Below are 17,980 nucleotides of genomic sequence, written 5' to 3' on the forward strand. Positions count from 1 at the left end.
TTTTTATAAAGAGCTCACTTTGAGATCAGAAAATGCAAATCGTCTTCATGTAAGAACACAGAGATTACTTACCTTGAGAAGTTAAATGGTTGGAAGCTAACAACTGTAAAGGTTTGCTGAGCATAAACTATTCCCTCACATAAAGGTATTTAGCCAAATGAAGAGGTTTCCTATACAGTGTAGTCTGCACATAAGCATCAGGCTATTGTTTCATTCATGCTCCTGCTGCTTACACTTTCTTTTAGCTTGGATCACGAAAGATTCAAACAGAACTTGAAATTTCATAAATTCTTTCTTCTCTTTTAGGTGCTATTGACATGACCTCTTTTACTTTGTTAATACTTACACTTCTGTGCTTAGTGCCTGCCTTTGGAAAGAAAATAGCTTATAGCATGGTGTTAGCACTGATCATGGAGGATTATATGAAAGTTTTACCTCTAGTTTCTTTGGGCTAAGAGGCTGCTTATCTAACTATAATCCAACTGCTAGAAGGAGCAGAAGCTACCCGTGAACATTTTATTTTCAAAAGAGTTTAAGTGATGAATGAACTATACCAGATACCTGTGTGTATGCATGTGTCATGATGGAAAAACTATCACAAAAGAAACATTAGTCTAAAAATGCTAAACTGTGTAGTGTCATGGAAAGCAGTTGTACAGACCAAACTCTGTGATGGAGAGCTGAGCCAGCACATTTTGCATCATCAGATCTCCAAGTGTGGTCCAAAGAGCCTACTTTGCCTGTTACAAGCTGATGTCATTTGCTGCTTGTTTCACTGTACTGTCTCCTCCAAAAATGAGCGGTCATGTAGACAGTGCTCCCTCTGATTTCCTTTATGCAACCATATTTTGCCTTATGAGGTTGCAGCCCAAGGGAACTAACATGACTAAGGACTCACCACAAACAATGCTGTTCAAAACTAGAATCTTTTTAAATACTCATCCTGGTATCCAAGCCCAGTGTTCAACCTTTTTCTTCAACCACTCCTCAGTATTTTGGGTGGACTGAAGGATCCAGTGGTTACATGCAAGCTGTTGCCTGTGCCAGCAAGATTCTCTAAGGTGTTCAATGTGCTGCATTTAGCAAATCTTATGTAAAGTCTTAAGCAACCAAAGATATTTTTCTGCCAAATTCTTTTTAAGCAGAATCAGGCACATCCTGTTCATTGTCTGATGTCATGTGTTTAAGTCAGCAGTGTTACTGTCGTTTTACAAGGGGCTGAACTGAGCCCCAAAAGACAAAGCCATTGGTGCTAGGAGTCAAAGGGGAATCAGGTCCTTGCTCAGCTTGAGGCCATCTGGAAACATGCCTTCTCTTGCACAGTTGCTTCTGCTGCTTCTTTAAGACAACTGCATGTCTGAAGACAGCAATTGTTAAGAACATTTCATTCTGTGGAGTTCATGCTACAAGCTTGAAGCTGACCCCGTTAAAAAGGTAGCTGCTCCTCTAAGATGTTCTGTATTTGATCTCTGATCAAATCTAGAGATTTTGTTCAGAGCTTGATCATTACAAATGATCTCATATGATCTCATGACTCTGCTAACCTGAAATTCGGAGAATGCAGGGTAATCCTTGACTTAGCACCAGCAGTTTGTTAAATGCCAAGAAAAAGGGGACTCTTTCCCTTATACTAAACTTGATAAAGTATGACCAACGTAGCACACATCCTACCTACATATAAATGCAGATGACAGGTTCTCGAATAAGTTGAAGCAGCAGTTTTTTGGTCTCTGTGACTCAATGTTTCTTAATCGCTACTCTTTCCTTATACATAGACGAGCTTTTTTCCATTTCGGTTTCCCTCACTTCTCCTTTTTTAATATCTAAATGCCATTTTTTTCCCAGGACTTGGCAGCTTTATTAAGCATCATTAAGATGATACTGACCTTAGTACTACATATTTGCTAATATGAGGCACACAATGAGAGCTACTGCTTAGATTAACCAGAATCAAACAAATAATGACGTAAAATTCTTTTCCTCAGCAATATTTCAGAGCTGTTCCCTTGAAATCAAGTCTTATTCTAGGCTAGAGAGTATTGGACCAAACTCTGGTTTAACTGTACTTCTTAAATTACTGATATTCAAACAGGGGATTGTTTCTGCAAGTAAAAGCAAATGCAGCTTGCCTTAGGAATATGCTGAATAGAACAAAAATTAATAGAAAAAGAGTAAACTTCACAATATTACCCCTTGAGATTATGAAAAGGTACTATCCCACTGCAATTTTGGGATCTTCCAAATGAGAGTAAAAATGTTGCTTGTTTCAAATGAAAAAATAAATAGATATAAAAGCAGGACTGGAAAAATTACCCTGTTCTATTTTTGCATTCTGATTCTACAAGGAAGGAAATCTGTCTGTTGGAAGTTATTACTAGCAGAACAGCTTGTGCCAGGACTACTCCTTTACAGAAACTTGCAGAAAATCCTCAAGATGTCTATTATGTATCCAGACCTGTAAGAGACCATGTGCACCTTGCTACTGAGTTTGATTTTGACTAGAGATATGCAGCAACTTCTTTCTAAACTCCAATTGAGTAGATAATCTGTTCGTCAGTCTGTAGACCATATGTTTAAGGACATTATACAAATTCCCCTCAAGGGTTATTTTGCAGTCCAAAACTCCACAAAATTCACAATTTATCATTTTCCTGTTCTTCTACTTTTCTGGTTATTGCCATTTGATGCAACCCACAGCTTCTTCCAAAAGTAACTTCTCTAAAATCAGTTTCCATTGCACTTTCATCTGCATTTTATCAGTGGCAGACCCTCACTCAGGTACCCATGCAGTCAAGCCAAATTTCCTTCAAAGAGAGGGCTGCAGTTTAAATTTATCACTGTAACTGAAACACAAAATTGAATTGTGCCAAAAACCTACTCTCAAACATACCTGTAGTACTAACTACATTGTTTTGTTTATATTTATGCCTAATATCTGGGGACATCCGAGACCAGTATTGTATTATATGGTTGAAAATGAGAGAAATAACGCCAAAATACGTCTTACGTAAGGCTCAAGATAATGAAAAAATATCACAGAAATAATTATAGTGTGAATACAGACAAAATAAAGTGAAGGTAGGCAATAGCTAAATATCAGTTCCACTTTTCTAGGATTAACTTCAGCACTGGCTCCTAAAGTGTTACCTGTTGAGGATTTTTATCTATGAGGTGACTAACACTCTCTCAAGGAAACCTTCAACTATCAAGCTCAAAAAATATTAATGAAAAATAAATACTCACTGATTTTATACTACACATTGAATACAGACATGTAATTCTAAAGTATCAAAAAGTGATTTAGCATTTTGGCATGCATCAGGAACATGATACTAGATACTATTCTTCTTTACCTTCCATAAGTACTTACTTTCAATCTCCTTAATTTTCATTTCCCAGGGTATGCAGGCTGTCTTAAAATTCTCAAAATCTCTTTGAAATTTCATCCATTTCTGAAAAGGGTCACAGATAAAAAAACCCACCATCATCTCAGTGCCCAGATGCTCGGTTTTCCCTTGAGCTAATGCAACCCCTTAATCATCCACAGTATCCTTTGGCAGAACGCACTGCAATAGAAGCACTAGCTTATGAAGAACCATCTCCTTTTGTTTGTTCTGAATATGTTTCCTACTGGCTTTGTGTGAAGTCCCTATTTCTTCCACAAGAAAAATTATTAAATAACTTCCTTTCATGCCATTCTTTTTTTTTTTTTTTTTACTTGTTTCTGAGAACTTAATTTGTTATTTCCTTTGCTATTCAAAATTCAGATCTGGAGCTCAAGCTGCGTCATTTAATTACAATTACTCTACCCAGTAGATTATCTGTTGGATAAGTATAACTTCTGTAATTGAGCTCCCTGTGCCCAGCTGAGTTTGAAAGCCTAATTATTTTTTGTGAACATTAATGCTTATAAGATGTGACTACACAACTGCTAGCAGAAAATCCAAACTAAGGGCAAACCTTGCCATAGCAAGTAGTCCTGACCAATATTCTTAGCATCATTCTTCATCACCATTTTAGTTTGGGGCAAGTGTGCTTTTGAAGTGAATCTCCCAAACCATCTCAATTTACCACACTTACATTTGCACTGTAAAGCAGTGTCAGAGCATGAAACTAAGTCTAAAGATATACTTGAGGAGCGTACTTGGGGAGCATGCTAATCCACATCCACTGCTACTGGGTATTTAGTCCTTGGGACCACACAGGACACAGCCCAAAGAAAGACCTGCCAGAACGCATACTGTGTGGACATGGGGTCCTCAGCAACCGCTGTTCGGCCTTTGGGTCACAATGCTACTGAGCCATACTGCTTCCCAGGATATCGGTGGCCCTAGAGCCTTAGCTCAGTGGAGAAGCCTCCAGTGTTTTTGCTGTGGGGCAAAAAGACACTTTTTGACCCTTGACAGAGGGCTATCTCAAGGGAAAGACTGAGCTTTTCATTCAGTCCACAGAAAAACCCAATTTACACTAAGAGAAATTAACTTTCAAAAGACATTAAATTGTTGCAAACTCTTGCAAAACAGTTGATTTTTGTCCTGATTACAAGTCTCAATCAAACTGGGAGCTTGCATTAGAAATCTTTTAATGTGAGAGCAATGGAAAGAAAAGTGTTAAAATGCAAAGAAAGACAAGGAACTCTATTTTGCAACATGGGTACCTACGGCAATAATCTGAAAAAAGCTCCCTGTTTGTATTACATGAAGTTAGTGAAAGAGTATATTTACCTTGGTCATCATCACTTTGTATGCATAGAATTTTTTTCCTTTTCCTTTTCCAAGAGCACCTTCGAACTTTTCCACAAAAAGCTGGGCTTCCCTGGAAAATGAGGGCAAAAGAGAGACATAGACGATGGTACTATAAACATGATATTGTCTCTACCATAGCAAGGTAATTTTTCTTGTGTTCTACCTCAGAGAGTTTTGTATAATCTTGTTCCTTTAGTAATGTTTAGAAAGGAAAGTTCTGAGATTTTGTATTTCACAGAAGACTAATCATATGTAGTGCAAACAGAACACGAAACTTCAGTCATCTGCTCTAATCCAAATGCATTTGGAGCTCTGAGATCTGCCTACATCCAGTTAATATTATCAAATATTTTTAGTCACAGTGACTTTCTTTTGCAGTTCAGCTGCTGCCAGTTTGTGCCACTTACAAACTGTTATTCCTCCTGGTTCCACTTAATATAAATTGTTGTCCAGCTACCTAAGGGAAATTTATTTACATTTTTTATTTTGGAGATATGTATACACTAGAGCCTTGGTTCCCCCATGTCTATCTTTCTCAAGACCAGATTTAATAGAACTTTTCATAATTTCTGCATATATCATCTCTAACTGTATTATTCTCAGAAACATTTCTTAGAAGTGTAGCTTCTGTGGTCCCCAAAAGACTAAAATTTTGCTTTTAAAGATATGGAAGTTAAATAATACCCTGGTGATACAAATATGAAAGGAAGATTTTTAAATTGTTTTAAAAAGGCATAATGCCCATGGATTAAAACAATAAACAGACGAGATCAAGACCTAATACTACTACTAATATTTCCTCCGCTTCATCTAATTTTCGTTTGTAAGTATGACTTTCTCGTGTGTGTCTCTATTGAGAAATGTGCCCTAAAGGCTAAACATCCTGATCTAAAATACTGGAAAACAGATTAAGAATTCTTAGCCATCAGTGCATGCACAAGACTTATAACTATTTTATCATCACACTAGATGACTGCAAAGCAGTGTATATTACATTAGGTATTGCACTAAGCACTTGGGAAAAGGTAGACTATTGAGAAAATGTTAATTGTGATGCATGTCTCTCCAGAAGCACTACAGATAAGTTCACTGAGTGAAATTAATTATCATGCTTGTATCTTCTGCTCACATATTTTATGTAAGCAAGCAAAAAGACTGTGTTAAACTGCAAAATCTGACAATGGCATTGGCAGAATAGTGGTGTAGCTGTGATAAAGGAGAATTAAAATTATGTGTGAAGAAGGCTATTAGCCACATCATAATTTCTCTTAACTCATGGTTAAAAATCTCAGTATTTTTTAAAATACTGTGTATTTTTCGTAAGTCCAAATGCTTAGGGTGATCTTCATACTATCTTTTGAAGGTCTATCAAAACCTTTCCCCACTAGACACTCACTGCACCAGTCTTTTTAATTCACAGTACCAACGCTTCAAACAGCCTTTTGTTTCTATGCTTACCAAGATGGTGGAAAATTGAGCTACTGAATTTAGCTTTCACTCTTTGAAAGCTTTCCTTCTTGGAGAGCCCTCTGATCACTCTCACCTTCCGAATGCTTACACCTAAACCCAGCTGGTGAGGCATCAGGACCAGTGCCAGTTCACCTGACCTCCTCAGGAGTTCAGTGTGCCTTTTCCCGCCATCTGAGATCCTGTTTTTCTCCTTCAAAGACGCAAGTTGGCAGAAGCAAAAAGCTACACACAATGATATGAATCTCAATCCAATCACTTCTGTAGCACAAGGTATGCATAGATTCATATAAAAAAAGATAAAATACCCAGCCACCACCCCAGCCACACATCCCACCTATTCACCACTTCAAAGTGTTCCTCGGGGATCTAGTCACTGTCTTTTTAAGGCTCTAGATCCCTTATTCTCGGTTCTGTGCTTCTGGATCACATTTGTATTCTGGATTTTGGAGTCTGATCTTTCTGTATTTTAGCTAACTTTGAAACTGACTGAGCCTTCTTTATTTTCCAAGCCACTTTGAGTCCTCCAGAGATTTTCTGGCTCAGCGCTCACATCTCATTCTTTCATTTTGGTTCTCAAAAGTTCTATCTTAAATTTCATACTCTCAAATAAGTCAGAGAAAACAGATTCTTTCAGCTTCAGGAAACCAGTGTCCAAGAGTCCCTTTTAAATCCATGTCCTCAGGATTTAAAATCTTGTTGCACTGACAGGAGATGTAAGGCAATCCTAACAGCAGACGGCAGCTTCCTCGTAAACTCAGCAGTCAGTGCTGGAGCAGTACCATAAAAGCAGCCAGAATCAATAAACCGGACATATACCAGTCTCCCAAGTCAGCATAACGTATTCTGAACTTAAGAGGAAAACCTTCTACTGCCACTTCTATCATTACGTTATTCAAGCATTGGAGCTTGTTCATGAAAAATTACTGAAATCAAAACCTACAGAGCTGTAGAAAACCTGTGCTTTCAGTCACTAATTACATGCAGTTATGCTGCAGAATAGGAAGATTGCAAGTTGTGGGGTTTTTTTTTACAGTGAAACAGTCAGAAATTTAAGAGGATAATATGAAAACAACCATTAGCACATAAAAAATCCTCCATAGCAGATATGAACATATTTTGCATCTGTAGCTGAACACACAAGTTCTTCACAACCATGTTCTCCTATAAAATTAAGCTAAGCCAGAACAAAAAGGAACTTTCCACAATGAAAGTCAAAAAGATTTATTTTAAACTCTTAATGCAAGCCTTCTGTTCACTTGTTTGAAATGCCTTTTTACAAGGTTTTCTACAAAAAAATAGTACTTCTTACCGTTGTCTGCCTCCTGAACTCTCCATCAAACAATCTTTCAAGTTAGAGTGTTAACAGTATTTAAGCTTTTTCTCCAGGACAAGCCAAAATATTGCCTTTTGAAGGTAGTGGGCCAGATCTCCAGATTTAATGCTGCTGACTCTCCTGAATGCTTCCCTGGCTTTTACTTTGCCAGTGGCTTAGGTTTACTTTCTCCCTGCAGCTCTTCTTCCCCAACACTACACTGCTCCAGTGTGTGCTGGTTACAGAACTGTTATAAACTGCCCCTAAATGTTACTGCTTTATAATCTGTTTTTCTCAGGTTTTCACCCCATTGGCCTGCATTGCACTAAGTTCATCATTGCAGCACAAACAGACAATGATCTGATACCAGTGAAACTTCTTACTGGGTGGTTACGCATGCTGTCAACTGAGTTACGCATTTAAGACAGGAGCACAAAACCAGTTGGATCCATGCATGCACAGTATTTGTGAAGGTACTTTCATGTCTCATGAAAGCAACTCCTTTCATTTTTTTATATATTGCTCCCCTGTACTTACAAATTTGTTGTATAAATCTTGAAAAAAATCAACTAAGTCCAAATGGTGGGCTTACAGTATTATTTTAGTTTTCCATTTACCCTGTATTTCCATTCTAGTCTAGTTACTATACACTCTGATTTTTGGAATTAATAGGACTTTTTGCATTAATGCATGTTTCAGACTGGCCATGACAAGAAGATATTTCAGACTTGCATTAAAAACTGTCGTTATTAATATTTCCCATTCTTGTGAAGTAATAGCCCAAATCGTGACATAGTTAAAAATCGTTGCACAGTTAATAAAAAAGTAGCACATGCTATATGGCTCAAAGTGTTGCGGTGAATGGAGTTAAATCCAGTTGGCGGCCGGTCACAAGTCATGTTCCCCAGGGATCAGTTTTGGGGCCAGTTCTGTTTAATATCTTCATCAATGATTTGGATGAGGGGATCAAGTACACCCTTAGTAAGTTTGCAGATAACACCAGGTTGGGCGGGAGTGTTGATCTGCTCTAGGGTAGACAGGGTCTAAAGCGGGGTCTGGACAGGCTGGGTCAATGGGCTGAGGCCAATTGTATGAAATTCAACAAGGCCAAGTGGCAGGTCCTGCACTTGGATCACAACAACCCCATGGAACCCTACAGGCTTGGGGAAGAGTGGCTGGAAAACTGCCTGGCAGAAAAGGACCTGGGGTGTTGGTCGACAGCCGGCTGAATATGAGCCAGCAGTGTGCCCAAGTGGCCAATAAGGCCAACGGTATCCTGGCCTGTATCAGAAATAGCGTGGCCAGCAGGACTAGGGAAGAAGGACATTGAGGTGCTGGAGTGTGTCCAGAGAAGGGCAACGAAGCTGGTGAGGGGTCTGGAGCACAAGTCTTATGAGGAGCAGCTGAGGGAACTGGGGTTGTTCAATCTAGAGAAGAGGAGTCTGAGGGGAGACCTTATTGCTCTCTACAATTACCTGAAAGGGGGTTGCAGAGAGGTGGATGTTGGTCTCTTCTCCCAAGTGACAAGTGATAGGACAAGAGGAAATGGCCTCAAGTTGCACCAGCGGAGGTTCAGACTGGATATTAGGAAAAATTTCTTTACTGAGAGAGTGGTGACACACTGGAATAAACTGCCCAGGGAAGTGGTGGAATCACCCTTCCTGGAGATGTTCAAGGAACGTGTGGACATGGCTTTGTGGGACATGGTTTAATGGGCATGGTGGCGGTTTTTTTGGGTGATGGTTGGACTTGATCTTACATATCTTTTCCAACCTTAGTGATTCTGTGATTCTGTGAAGTGATCGTCCCCCTGTACTCAGCACTGGTGAAGCCGCATCTCGTATCCTGTGTTCAGTTCTGGGCTCCTCACTACAATAAAGACAGTGAGGTGCTGAAGCATGTCCAGAGAAGAGCAATGAAGCTCATGAAGGGTCTAGAGAACAAGCCTTATGAAGAGCGGCTGAGGGCATGGGGGTTGTTTAGTCTAGAGAAAAGGAGGTTGAGGGGAGACCTTATTGCTCTCCACAGCTACCTGAACAGAGATCGTAGCGAGGTGGGTGCTGGTCTCTTCTCCCAAGTGACAAGTGATAGGACAAGAGGAAAAGGCTGCAAGTTGCACCAGGGGAGGTTCACTGAAAAGCTTTGTCAAACATTGGAAGAGGCCACTCAGGGAGGTGGTTGAGTCACCACCCATGGAGGTATTTAAAAGGCGTGTAGATGTGGTGCCTAGGTACATGGTTTAGTGGTGGACTTGGCAGTGTTAACAGTTGGACTCTATGATCTTAAGGGTCCTTTCCAACCTAAATGATTCTATGATTCTATGATTATTATGTAGTTGAAAGAAATGAAATTTTAAAAAAAAAAAAAAAAAAGAAAGAGTGAAAGTCATCTTTCACTTTTGGAATAAATGAAATCAAGTTACCTTTGATGTTCTATGAGCATGTGTTACATTTTGGTGTGTAGTGAATTTTACCAATAACATTCTAAATAGCATTTTCATAGCACTCATTTAGAGACACTAAGTCTTACAAGGGAACTGCACCACATGCAAATATACAGAGGATTTATTAAGTGCCCACAGCAGCCTATCTGTTAGGTGCATCCATGAATATTTGCATGACTTAAAGATTTTATTTAAATGGTAGCTAAATGCAAATCTCAATAACAGCTTGATTCTATGAAAACTTCCCACCAGAGTCTTAATGAAATATCTGAAAAGCAAGTTCAGTGAAGAAGCAGAGCTTGAAAGAAGGCCTATGGGTAATGAGGCAGAAACATGTGTGCAGTTATGTGTAAGGAAGTAATACAGAAACCATAGCTACCAGCTGATGCTGGAGCCATCAAACAGAATGTGTTTTCCTTCTCCCCCTCAGCTTTTCTTCTCTTACCAGTTCTGCAGCACATCAGTCCCACCGGGTTACTCCTGACCTCTGTGATTTGTAGGTTAAGGATACCTTTCCCTAATTTCTACTTAAGCTTCCTGGCTTTAAAAGTTCAGCAATGACTTGGAACCATTCAGTCAGGGAACAGGCTTGCAATGTCCTTTCCATGTCTGTGACACATGTTCTTTTTTGTTAAATATAATCCGATATGTTACTTAATTCAGGTTTCTGCCTTGTTACTATCTCACTGAAAAACCTCTATTTGTATATCCCTGCAGACTTTTGCAACACTTTGTCCTTTCCTTCATTTCTTTTGTGCTAATAAATTTTTGTGCTAACAATAAAATGTGAGGACAGAAAGAATGATCAAGCAATAAAAAGTAGTCCTAAACAGATAGAATTCTTTCAGAAACCACAACAAGAACCAAAGCCACATACATATATGTGCATGCCTACTTGGAAGTAATGCAACTTCACTAATGAGGACGTGTCAAAAACAACACAGAGTGACAAAACTGAGCTTTGTAATCACTGGTATCATGTGTTATAGGTAAATTATCTATATCACAAAATAGGCCAAAGTGTGCCCTGTTAGCTAACTGTGAATTTAAAGAAGCTTCAGAGAAACCTTATTAATTGAATTACAGACACAAGGAACTAATAAATGTTGCATGGGGCTGGGCATTATTGTCTCAGAGAAGATGGAGTTAATTATTAATACCAGGTGTGGAGTTACAGCTTCCAAAGTGCTAGGTGTACGGTAGTTTGAGCACTTCAGTGTTGCAGAGAGAGGATGAATTACAGCTCTCAGAGGTTGTTGCTAATGAATAAAATTCAAGTGGATTGCTCACATTTTTCAGTAACAGTTCAGGAAGGTTTCAGTCTCCAAGAATTAAAAACTCATTAAAAAGAGATGTGTATTAATATTGATCACCCACGACTTCTCCCAGTCTTAAAAAGATTGGCTAAAAACTGACCGCAAAACAACTGTTGTCAGGCACAGCTCACTTGAAAAGCAGTTCAACAGTAATAATGGGCAAATTATAGTGTTATTTAATACCCAGCTGGCCTTCAGAACATCCAGGCTGGCCTCCAGGACTGCCAGTATGTCTACAGTAAAAGCAAAGAAATACTGATTCAAATACTGATTTAGTACTGATCTGTACTGGAGTACAAAGAGCACATCCAAAGATGAGAAATTTCCACCATCCCACACATGCACCTTATGTATCTTTGGGGTTTGTATAGTTATAAAACATTCTGTTTCCAATTCATCTGACTTGATGGGTAATCCTAAGTCCTGTAATAAAATAAATGATGCTAAAAAAATACTGAAAAATTGCCACATTATATTCTGTCCCTGGCAGATGAAGAGGAGACTCCTCTGCTCTGCTCTGTTTTTCTTAAAAAAACCAAGAAGTTCTCATGGCTCTCTTTATGGTCTGTGTTTAATTGGAAGTCCTTTAAAAAGCCTAAGCTTGTCATTTGACTGCCTTTTTTTTTATATTGTCATTTTACTTGCTTTGATAGTTTGCTATTTGGCTTGTGGCACAGCTTTAAAGTGAGACCACTATTTCTACATTTCCTGATTGTTGTGCCCAATCCTCTCATTATACAGTACCATAACAGACATTGCTGGTGGATATAAACTACATAGCTGTTAATAGTCTTTGCTATTTTATAGCACAAAACTTTGGCTATCTAAAGAGTTATATGCACTAACCAAGGGAGGGATATTAGTATACCAGAGTCAAACACAGAAGCACAGGTTTTAAACCTTTCCCTTTCCTTCATATCTGTGCAAAACCCAGACAGGAGAATGCACAGACAGGGATGCAGTCCCCAAAAGCAGACCCTCAGAGGTAAATTGGGATAGCTTTCCCTGGAGGTTTTCCAATTTGCAACAGGTGAAGCTGTAGCCCATGTGTTCTATTTTTTTGTGCCTTTTTCTATTCTAAAAATCTTTTCAATAGTTTACCCCCCTCTCTAAATCTCAGTCTTGTAAATAATGATTGATGATCATTATCATCTGGTGGCTCTTCAGGTAATGTTGTGCTGGCCTGAGCAGGCAGTGTCAAGAGGAAATGCGCACAAATTATCATCTCCCATAGAAAAGGCACAACAACAGTACTCACAAATCATGAAAACCAGTGGAAGGAAAATGAAAAGAATAAGAAAACTCTTCTGAAGGAGAATATTTGTCTTGGAAATGAGAAAAGGTCTGGACTCTAGCCACACTGATGCTCTCAACAACACGGACCACCATGTCCCCAGCCTGCAGCCTAACATGTCTATTGCTTAGGGCCTGGGAGAGTGGTGATGCTGTTTCCTGCATAACATCTTTTCATTCCTCCCCGTTGCTTCTTCCTCACTTTTTTCACATCTGCAGAACTGTAAAGATCTGACCATAATGTCTCAAGGTGAGGTTAGAGTCTGACAGTGCTGGTACAGCTTAACTTCAAACTGCAGAGGCTCACTGCGGCACAGCAGTATCCTCAGTCACGTTTCTTCAGAGAATAATCAGATGCTGTTTGAAATGCACCTTTCTAGACACAGGGATGTAAATTAGAAATTAGAGCTGATCTAATTTACCAGTGCAGCTCTATTGAGAATGCTATTTCAGCAATGAGTATCTCAGCCAGGTTTTGACAAGAAGGTAATTTCTACAGAGCAACTGGTTTTGCATCTGTGTTCTAAAGTTATTGTTCATTCATGTATTTTCAAAACAAAGGAATAAAGGAAAAGATTAACTATTTTACAAAGTAGTCACTAGAGCTAAGTAGAAATCATCTTTCCCACCCTATACTTTTTAAGCTCTGAAAAAACGCTCCCTTAGGAGAAACTGGTTTTGAATCATGAAAGCGAGGGGGTTGTTCAGTCTTGAAAATGCTTAAACAAAATGTTTCAACAATTTAAAATTTCTTATCACTTTTTTAAAACACAAAATTTAGTGGAAATTAGATGATTCCCAAAAAATAGTTTGTTCTGAAAAATTAAGGCTTCTTTTAAAAAAATTATATTTAGAATGAAATGTCCTAATCAACTCTAATATTCACTTTTCAAAATAATATGAAAAAACTATGGTTTTTTGGTCTTATTTTGTCACAAATAAGTAACAAATCCTTGAGCATTCCTGGGGAGCATTTTTTTCCATTCTTGGAAAAAAATAGGTGCTAATACAGAACATAGAAGTGGGTTTTGGCTCACAGTGAAGAACATTTCTCATCATGCTGAGAAGAAATCTCCAATGAAGTATTTCTCTATTGTGGAAGCTGGAAGACAAAGAATAGGGATATTTCTTCTTCTACCTCTAAGAAAATAGGCTTTTTTTTTTTTTTTCCACACAACCCATAATACTCTAAAACCTGCACAGGGGAAGAAGCAGATGACATATGGAAATACTCCCTAATAATAACTGTTGACCAAAAGTTTCAACAGCAAGACATTCTACCTCTTATATAAGATATTCTCTTATACGCTCTTATATAAGAGTATTCAAAAGTCATTTGCATTGATTTACAAGTTTAAGGTACTTAAACCCAGCGTGTGTCCATTTTCTACATGTACAAGAATAATGCCAATCTATCAGACTAATAATTATGGTATAAATCTTAAATAACTTGCTAAAATACAAAACACCCATTGATAAGCTATTACTTCTTATTTTAAGCAGAATAATAACACCAGGTCCTCCACTGCAACTCTGTTGTACCTAGGATCCAAAAGCCAATTACAAAAAACAGGACTCTAGAAAACTTAGTCTATGACTGTATTTTGGCACTTTAATGATTTAATTTGATTTTTTCAAAGGTACTAATTGCTTCCAAATTCCATCATTTTCATCTAAGATGCTAAATACAGATTTAAATGCCTAATTCTCAGCTCATACATTTAAAAATGTGGGCAAAATACTAGGTTTTATCTTTTTCTTTTTTTTTATTTCAGCTGTTTTCTGGATTTATGTGTTTTGTCTGCTGTGATATGTATGACTCTGTACAGAACTGTGACAATCTGAATGGTATTGCCTGGAGTAAAAGGTGACTTTTTTTGGAATCTTATTTGACAGAGAAACATAGTAATAAATGTAATTATTCAGTTAATAAAAGTAGATTCAAAATAAATAAGCTAATCTGAAGAACTGTCATTTGCTCTTGGAATACACATTTTTCTAGGGCAAATAAGCTGATAATATGCTTCCAAGCCTACTTCAGAGAGGGCTGTAGCAAAGCGTAGGAAAAAAAACCATCGTTGCAAACTGCCATAGTGCAAATTGATGCATATTTTTTATTAAAATAAACCTTTTAATGCCAGCAAATAAAATTGAATTCATGTCTAGTCTTCCAGTCTAGATTTCATAAATATAAGCATTTAAAAGTTGATAAGGTAATGGACTTTTAGGTAGAATTACTGCCCATGCTGAACGTACAAGGACCACTTCACCCTGAATATTAATAAATTGTTAAGATAAAAAGGCAGATAGCAAGAGTAGGATTTTGAAAACTCACTGTTGGTTTAATTGACAAAGCCCACCTCAGAGAATAAAAAAAGTGCAGTAATTTAGCATTCACTGAGGATGACTAGAAGCACTCATCCAATTACAAACATTTTGTAGTAACATAGATTTTTAAGGCCAGAAAGGATTGATGTTCCCACTCGCTCTGACCGGGAAAGAATAACACAGTCTGCAGACTTACCCTGAGGGGCTCCTTGTTCAAACTCACCACTAGTGGATGAGCTAAAACATATCATGTAAAAAATTACACATCTGATTTAGAGGCTTCTATCTGTAGTTAATCGCCATTTACCATCACTGCAAATATGTTTGCCAGCTGTCCTCAAACACATCTTTTTAAGATGTCATATAAGCAGACTGAGAGAACCAGCTGATGTATATCATAGAATCATAGAATGGTTTGAGTTGGAAGGGATCGTTAAAGGTCATCTTGTCCAACCACCCTGCAATGAGCAGGGTCATCTTCGACTAGACCAGGTTGCTCAGAGCCCTGTCCAACCTGACCTTGAATGTTTCCAAGGGCATCTACAACCTCTCTGGGCAACAAGTTACAGTGTTTCACCACCCTCATCATAAAAAATTTCTTCCTTATACCTAGTCTGAATCTACCTGCTTTTAGTTTAAAACCATTGTCCCTTGTCCTATTGCTACAGACCCTGTTAAAAAGTCTGTCCTCATCTTTCTTATAAGCCCCCTTTATGTATTGAAAGACCACAATAAGGTCTCCCTGGAGCCTTCTCTTCTCCAGGCTAAACAACCCCAACTCTCTCAGCCTTTCTTCTGGTGAGAGGTGTTCCATCCCTCTGATCCTTTTTGTGTCCTTTCTCTGGACCCCCTCCAACAGGTCCACGTCTTTCTTGTACTGAGGACTCCAGAGCTGGAAGCAGTATTCCAGCTGGGGCCTCACCAGGGTGGAATAGAGGGGCAGAATCACCTCCCTCAACCTGCTGCCATGCTTCTTTTGATGCATCCCAGGTTGCAGTTGGCTTTCTGGGCTGCAAGTGCACATTACCAGCTCATGTCCAGCTTTTCATACACCAGTACCCCCAAGTCCTTCTGCTCAGGTCTACCCTCAATCCCTTCATCCCCTAGCCTGTATTGATACTGCAGGTTGCCCCGACCCAGGTGCAGAACCTTGCACTTGGCCTTGTTGAACCTCATAAGGTTCACATAGGCCCACTTCTTGAGCTTGTCCAGGTCCCTCTGGATGGCATCCTGACCCTCAGGCATGTCAACCGCACCACTCAGCTTGGTGCCATCTGCAAATTTGTTGAGGGGGTACTCGATCCCACTGTCTGTGTCATTGATGAAGATATTAAACAGTACTGGTCCCAATACAGACCCCTGAGGGACACCACTCATCACTGATCTCCATATGTTATGGACATTGAGCCATTGACTACTAACTCTCTGGATGCAACTATCCAGCCAATTCCTTACCCACTGAATAATCCATCCATCAAATCCATATCTCTCCAATTTAGAGAAGGATGTTGTGGGGGACTGTGTCAAAAGACTTACAGAAGTCCATATAGATGACATCCATAGCTCTTCCCTGGTCCACTGATGTAGTCACTCCATCACAGAAGGCCACTAGTTGGTCAGGTAAGACTTGCACTCAGAAAAGCCATGCTGGCTGTCTTGAATCACCTCCCTGTCCTCCATGTCCCTTAACATAGCTTCTAGGAGGATCTGTTCCATGATCTCCCCAGGCACAGAGGTGAGGCTGACAGGTCAGTAGTTCCCAGGGTCTTCCTTTCTACTCTTTTTAAAAATGGGTGCAATATTTCCCTTTTTCCAGTCACCAGGGACTTCACCTGACTGCCATGACTTTTCAAATATCATGGAGAGTGGCTTGGCAAGTACATCAGCCAATTCCTTCAGGAGTCTGGGATGCATCTTGTCAGGTTCCATAGACTTATGTATGTCCAGGTTCCTCAGCTGAACCTGATCTTCTCTTACAATGGGAGGGACTGTGCTCCCCAAGTCCCTGCCTTGAGGTCCATCCACTCGAGGTGTGAGAAGAGAGGTTGCCAGTGACCAGTTTGCCAGTTGTTTTCATTGGGTGGCACTCATTCTTTGACCTTCCTTTTCTGACTGACCTATCTATAGAAGACCTTCTTATTATTCTTTGCATCCCTTGCCAAGTTGAGCTCCAGCTGGGCCTTGGCCTTCATGACCCCATCCCTACACAACCAGGTAATGTCCCTATACTCTTCCCAGGATACCTGTCCCTGCTTCCAGTGCCTGTGCATTTCCTTCTTGCTTTTTAGTTTGACCAGCAAGTCCTGAGTCATCCATGCCAGTCTCTTGCTGTTCTTTCCTGATTTCTTACACATGGGGATCGAGAGATCTTGTGCTCTATGGAAAGTGTCCTTAAAGATTTGCCAGCTCTGTTATGCTCCCTTGTCCCTGAGGGCAGTTTCCCCGGGGGTCCCACTGACTAATTCCTTGAACAGCTGGAATTTTGTTTTTCTAAAATTCAGGGTCCTGACTTTATTCTTTGCCTGTCCCATACACCTCAGGACTACAAACTCCACCAGTGCATGGCCACTGAAGCCCAGGCTGCCTCCAGTCTTGACGTCACTGATCAGCTCACTTGCGTTGGTGACTAACAGGTCCGGTAACACACCCCCTCTGGTAGGGCTGTTTATTACCTGGCTTATGAAATTATCCTCAATACACGCCGGGAATCTCTTGGATTGCCTACAGATCACCATACTACTTTTCCAGCAGATGTTGGGATCATCCCAGCAGGATGAGAGCCTGTGAGCGCGATGCCTCCTACAGCTGGATTAAGAAGGCTTTGTCAATAGGCTGCCCTTGATCAAGCAGCCTGTAGTAAATGCCAACTGCAAGGTTCCCTTTGTTGCCTCTGTCTCTAATTCCTACCCATAAGCTTTCAACCTGCTCGTAGCTATTCTTCAGAGACAGCTCTTAACAATCCATCCATTTCTTGATGTAGAGGGCAACCTCTCCACCCCTCCTTCCTCGCCTGTGCCTGATGTTGTCTAGTTTAAAGATCTGTCAATCAGCCCTGCTAGCTTCTGAGCAAAGA

General features: G+C 39.6%; 1 protein-coding gene across 1 annotated transcript in view; it reads right to left on the minus strand.

The window, feature by feature from the left end:
• TMC1 (transmembrane channel like 1) overlaps window positions 1–17,980 on the minus strand; it is a 73,258-nt gene that overhangs the window by 38,287 nt on the left and 16,991 nt on the right. The window contains exons 5-6 of the mRNA XM_059834149.1: window positions 4,725–4,815; window positions 3,371–3,452 (exon numbers count right to left, since the gene is read on the minus strand). Of these exons, the coding sequence (XP_059690132.1) occupies window positions 3,371–3,452; window positions 4,725–4,815 (173 nt within the window). The remainder of the gene's footprint in view (window positions 1–3,370; window positions 3,453–4,724; window positions 4,816–17,980) is intronic.

The sequence above is a fragment of the Gavia stellata genome, chromosome Z (genome assembly GCF_030936135.1).
Source record: "Gavia stellata isolate bGavSte3 chromosome Z, bGavSte3.hap2, whole genome shotgun sequence".
NCBI classification, from domain to species: Eukaryota; Metazoa; Chordata; class Aves; order Gaviiformes; family Gaviidae; genus Gavia; species Gavia stellata.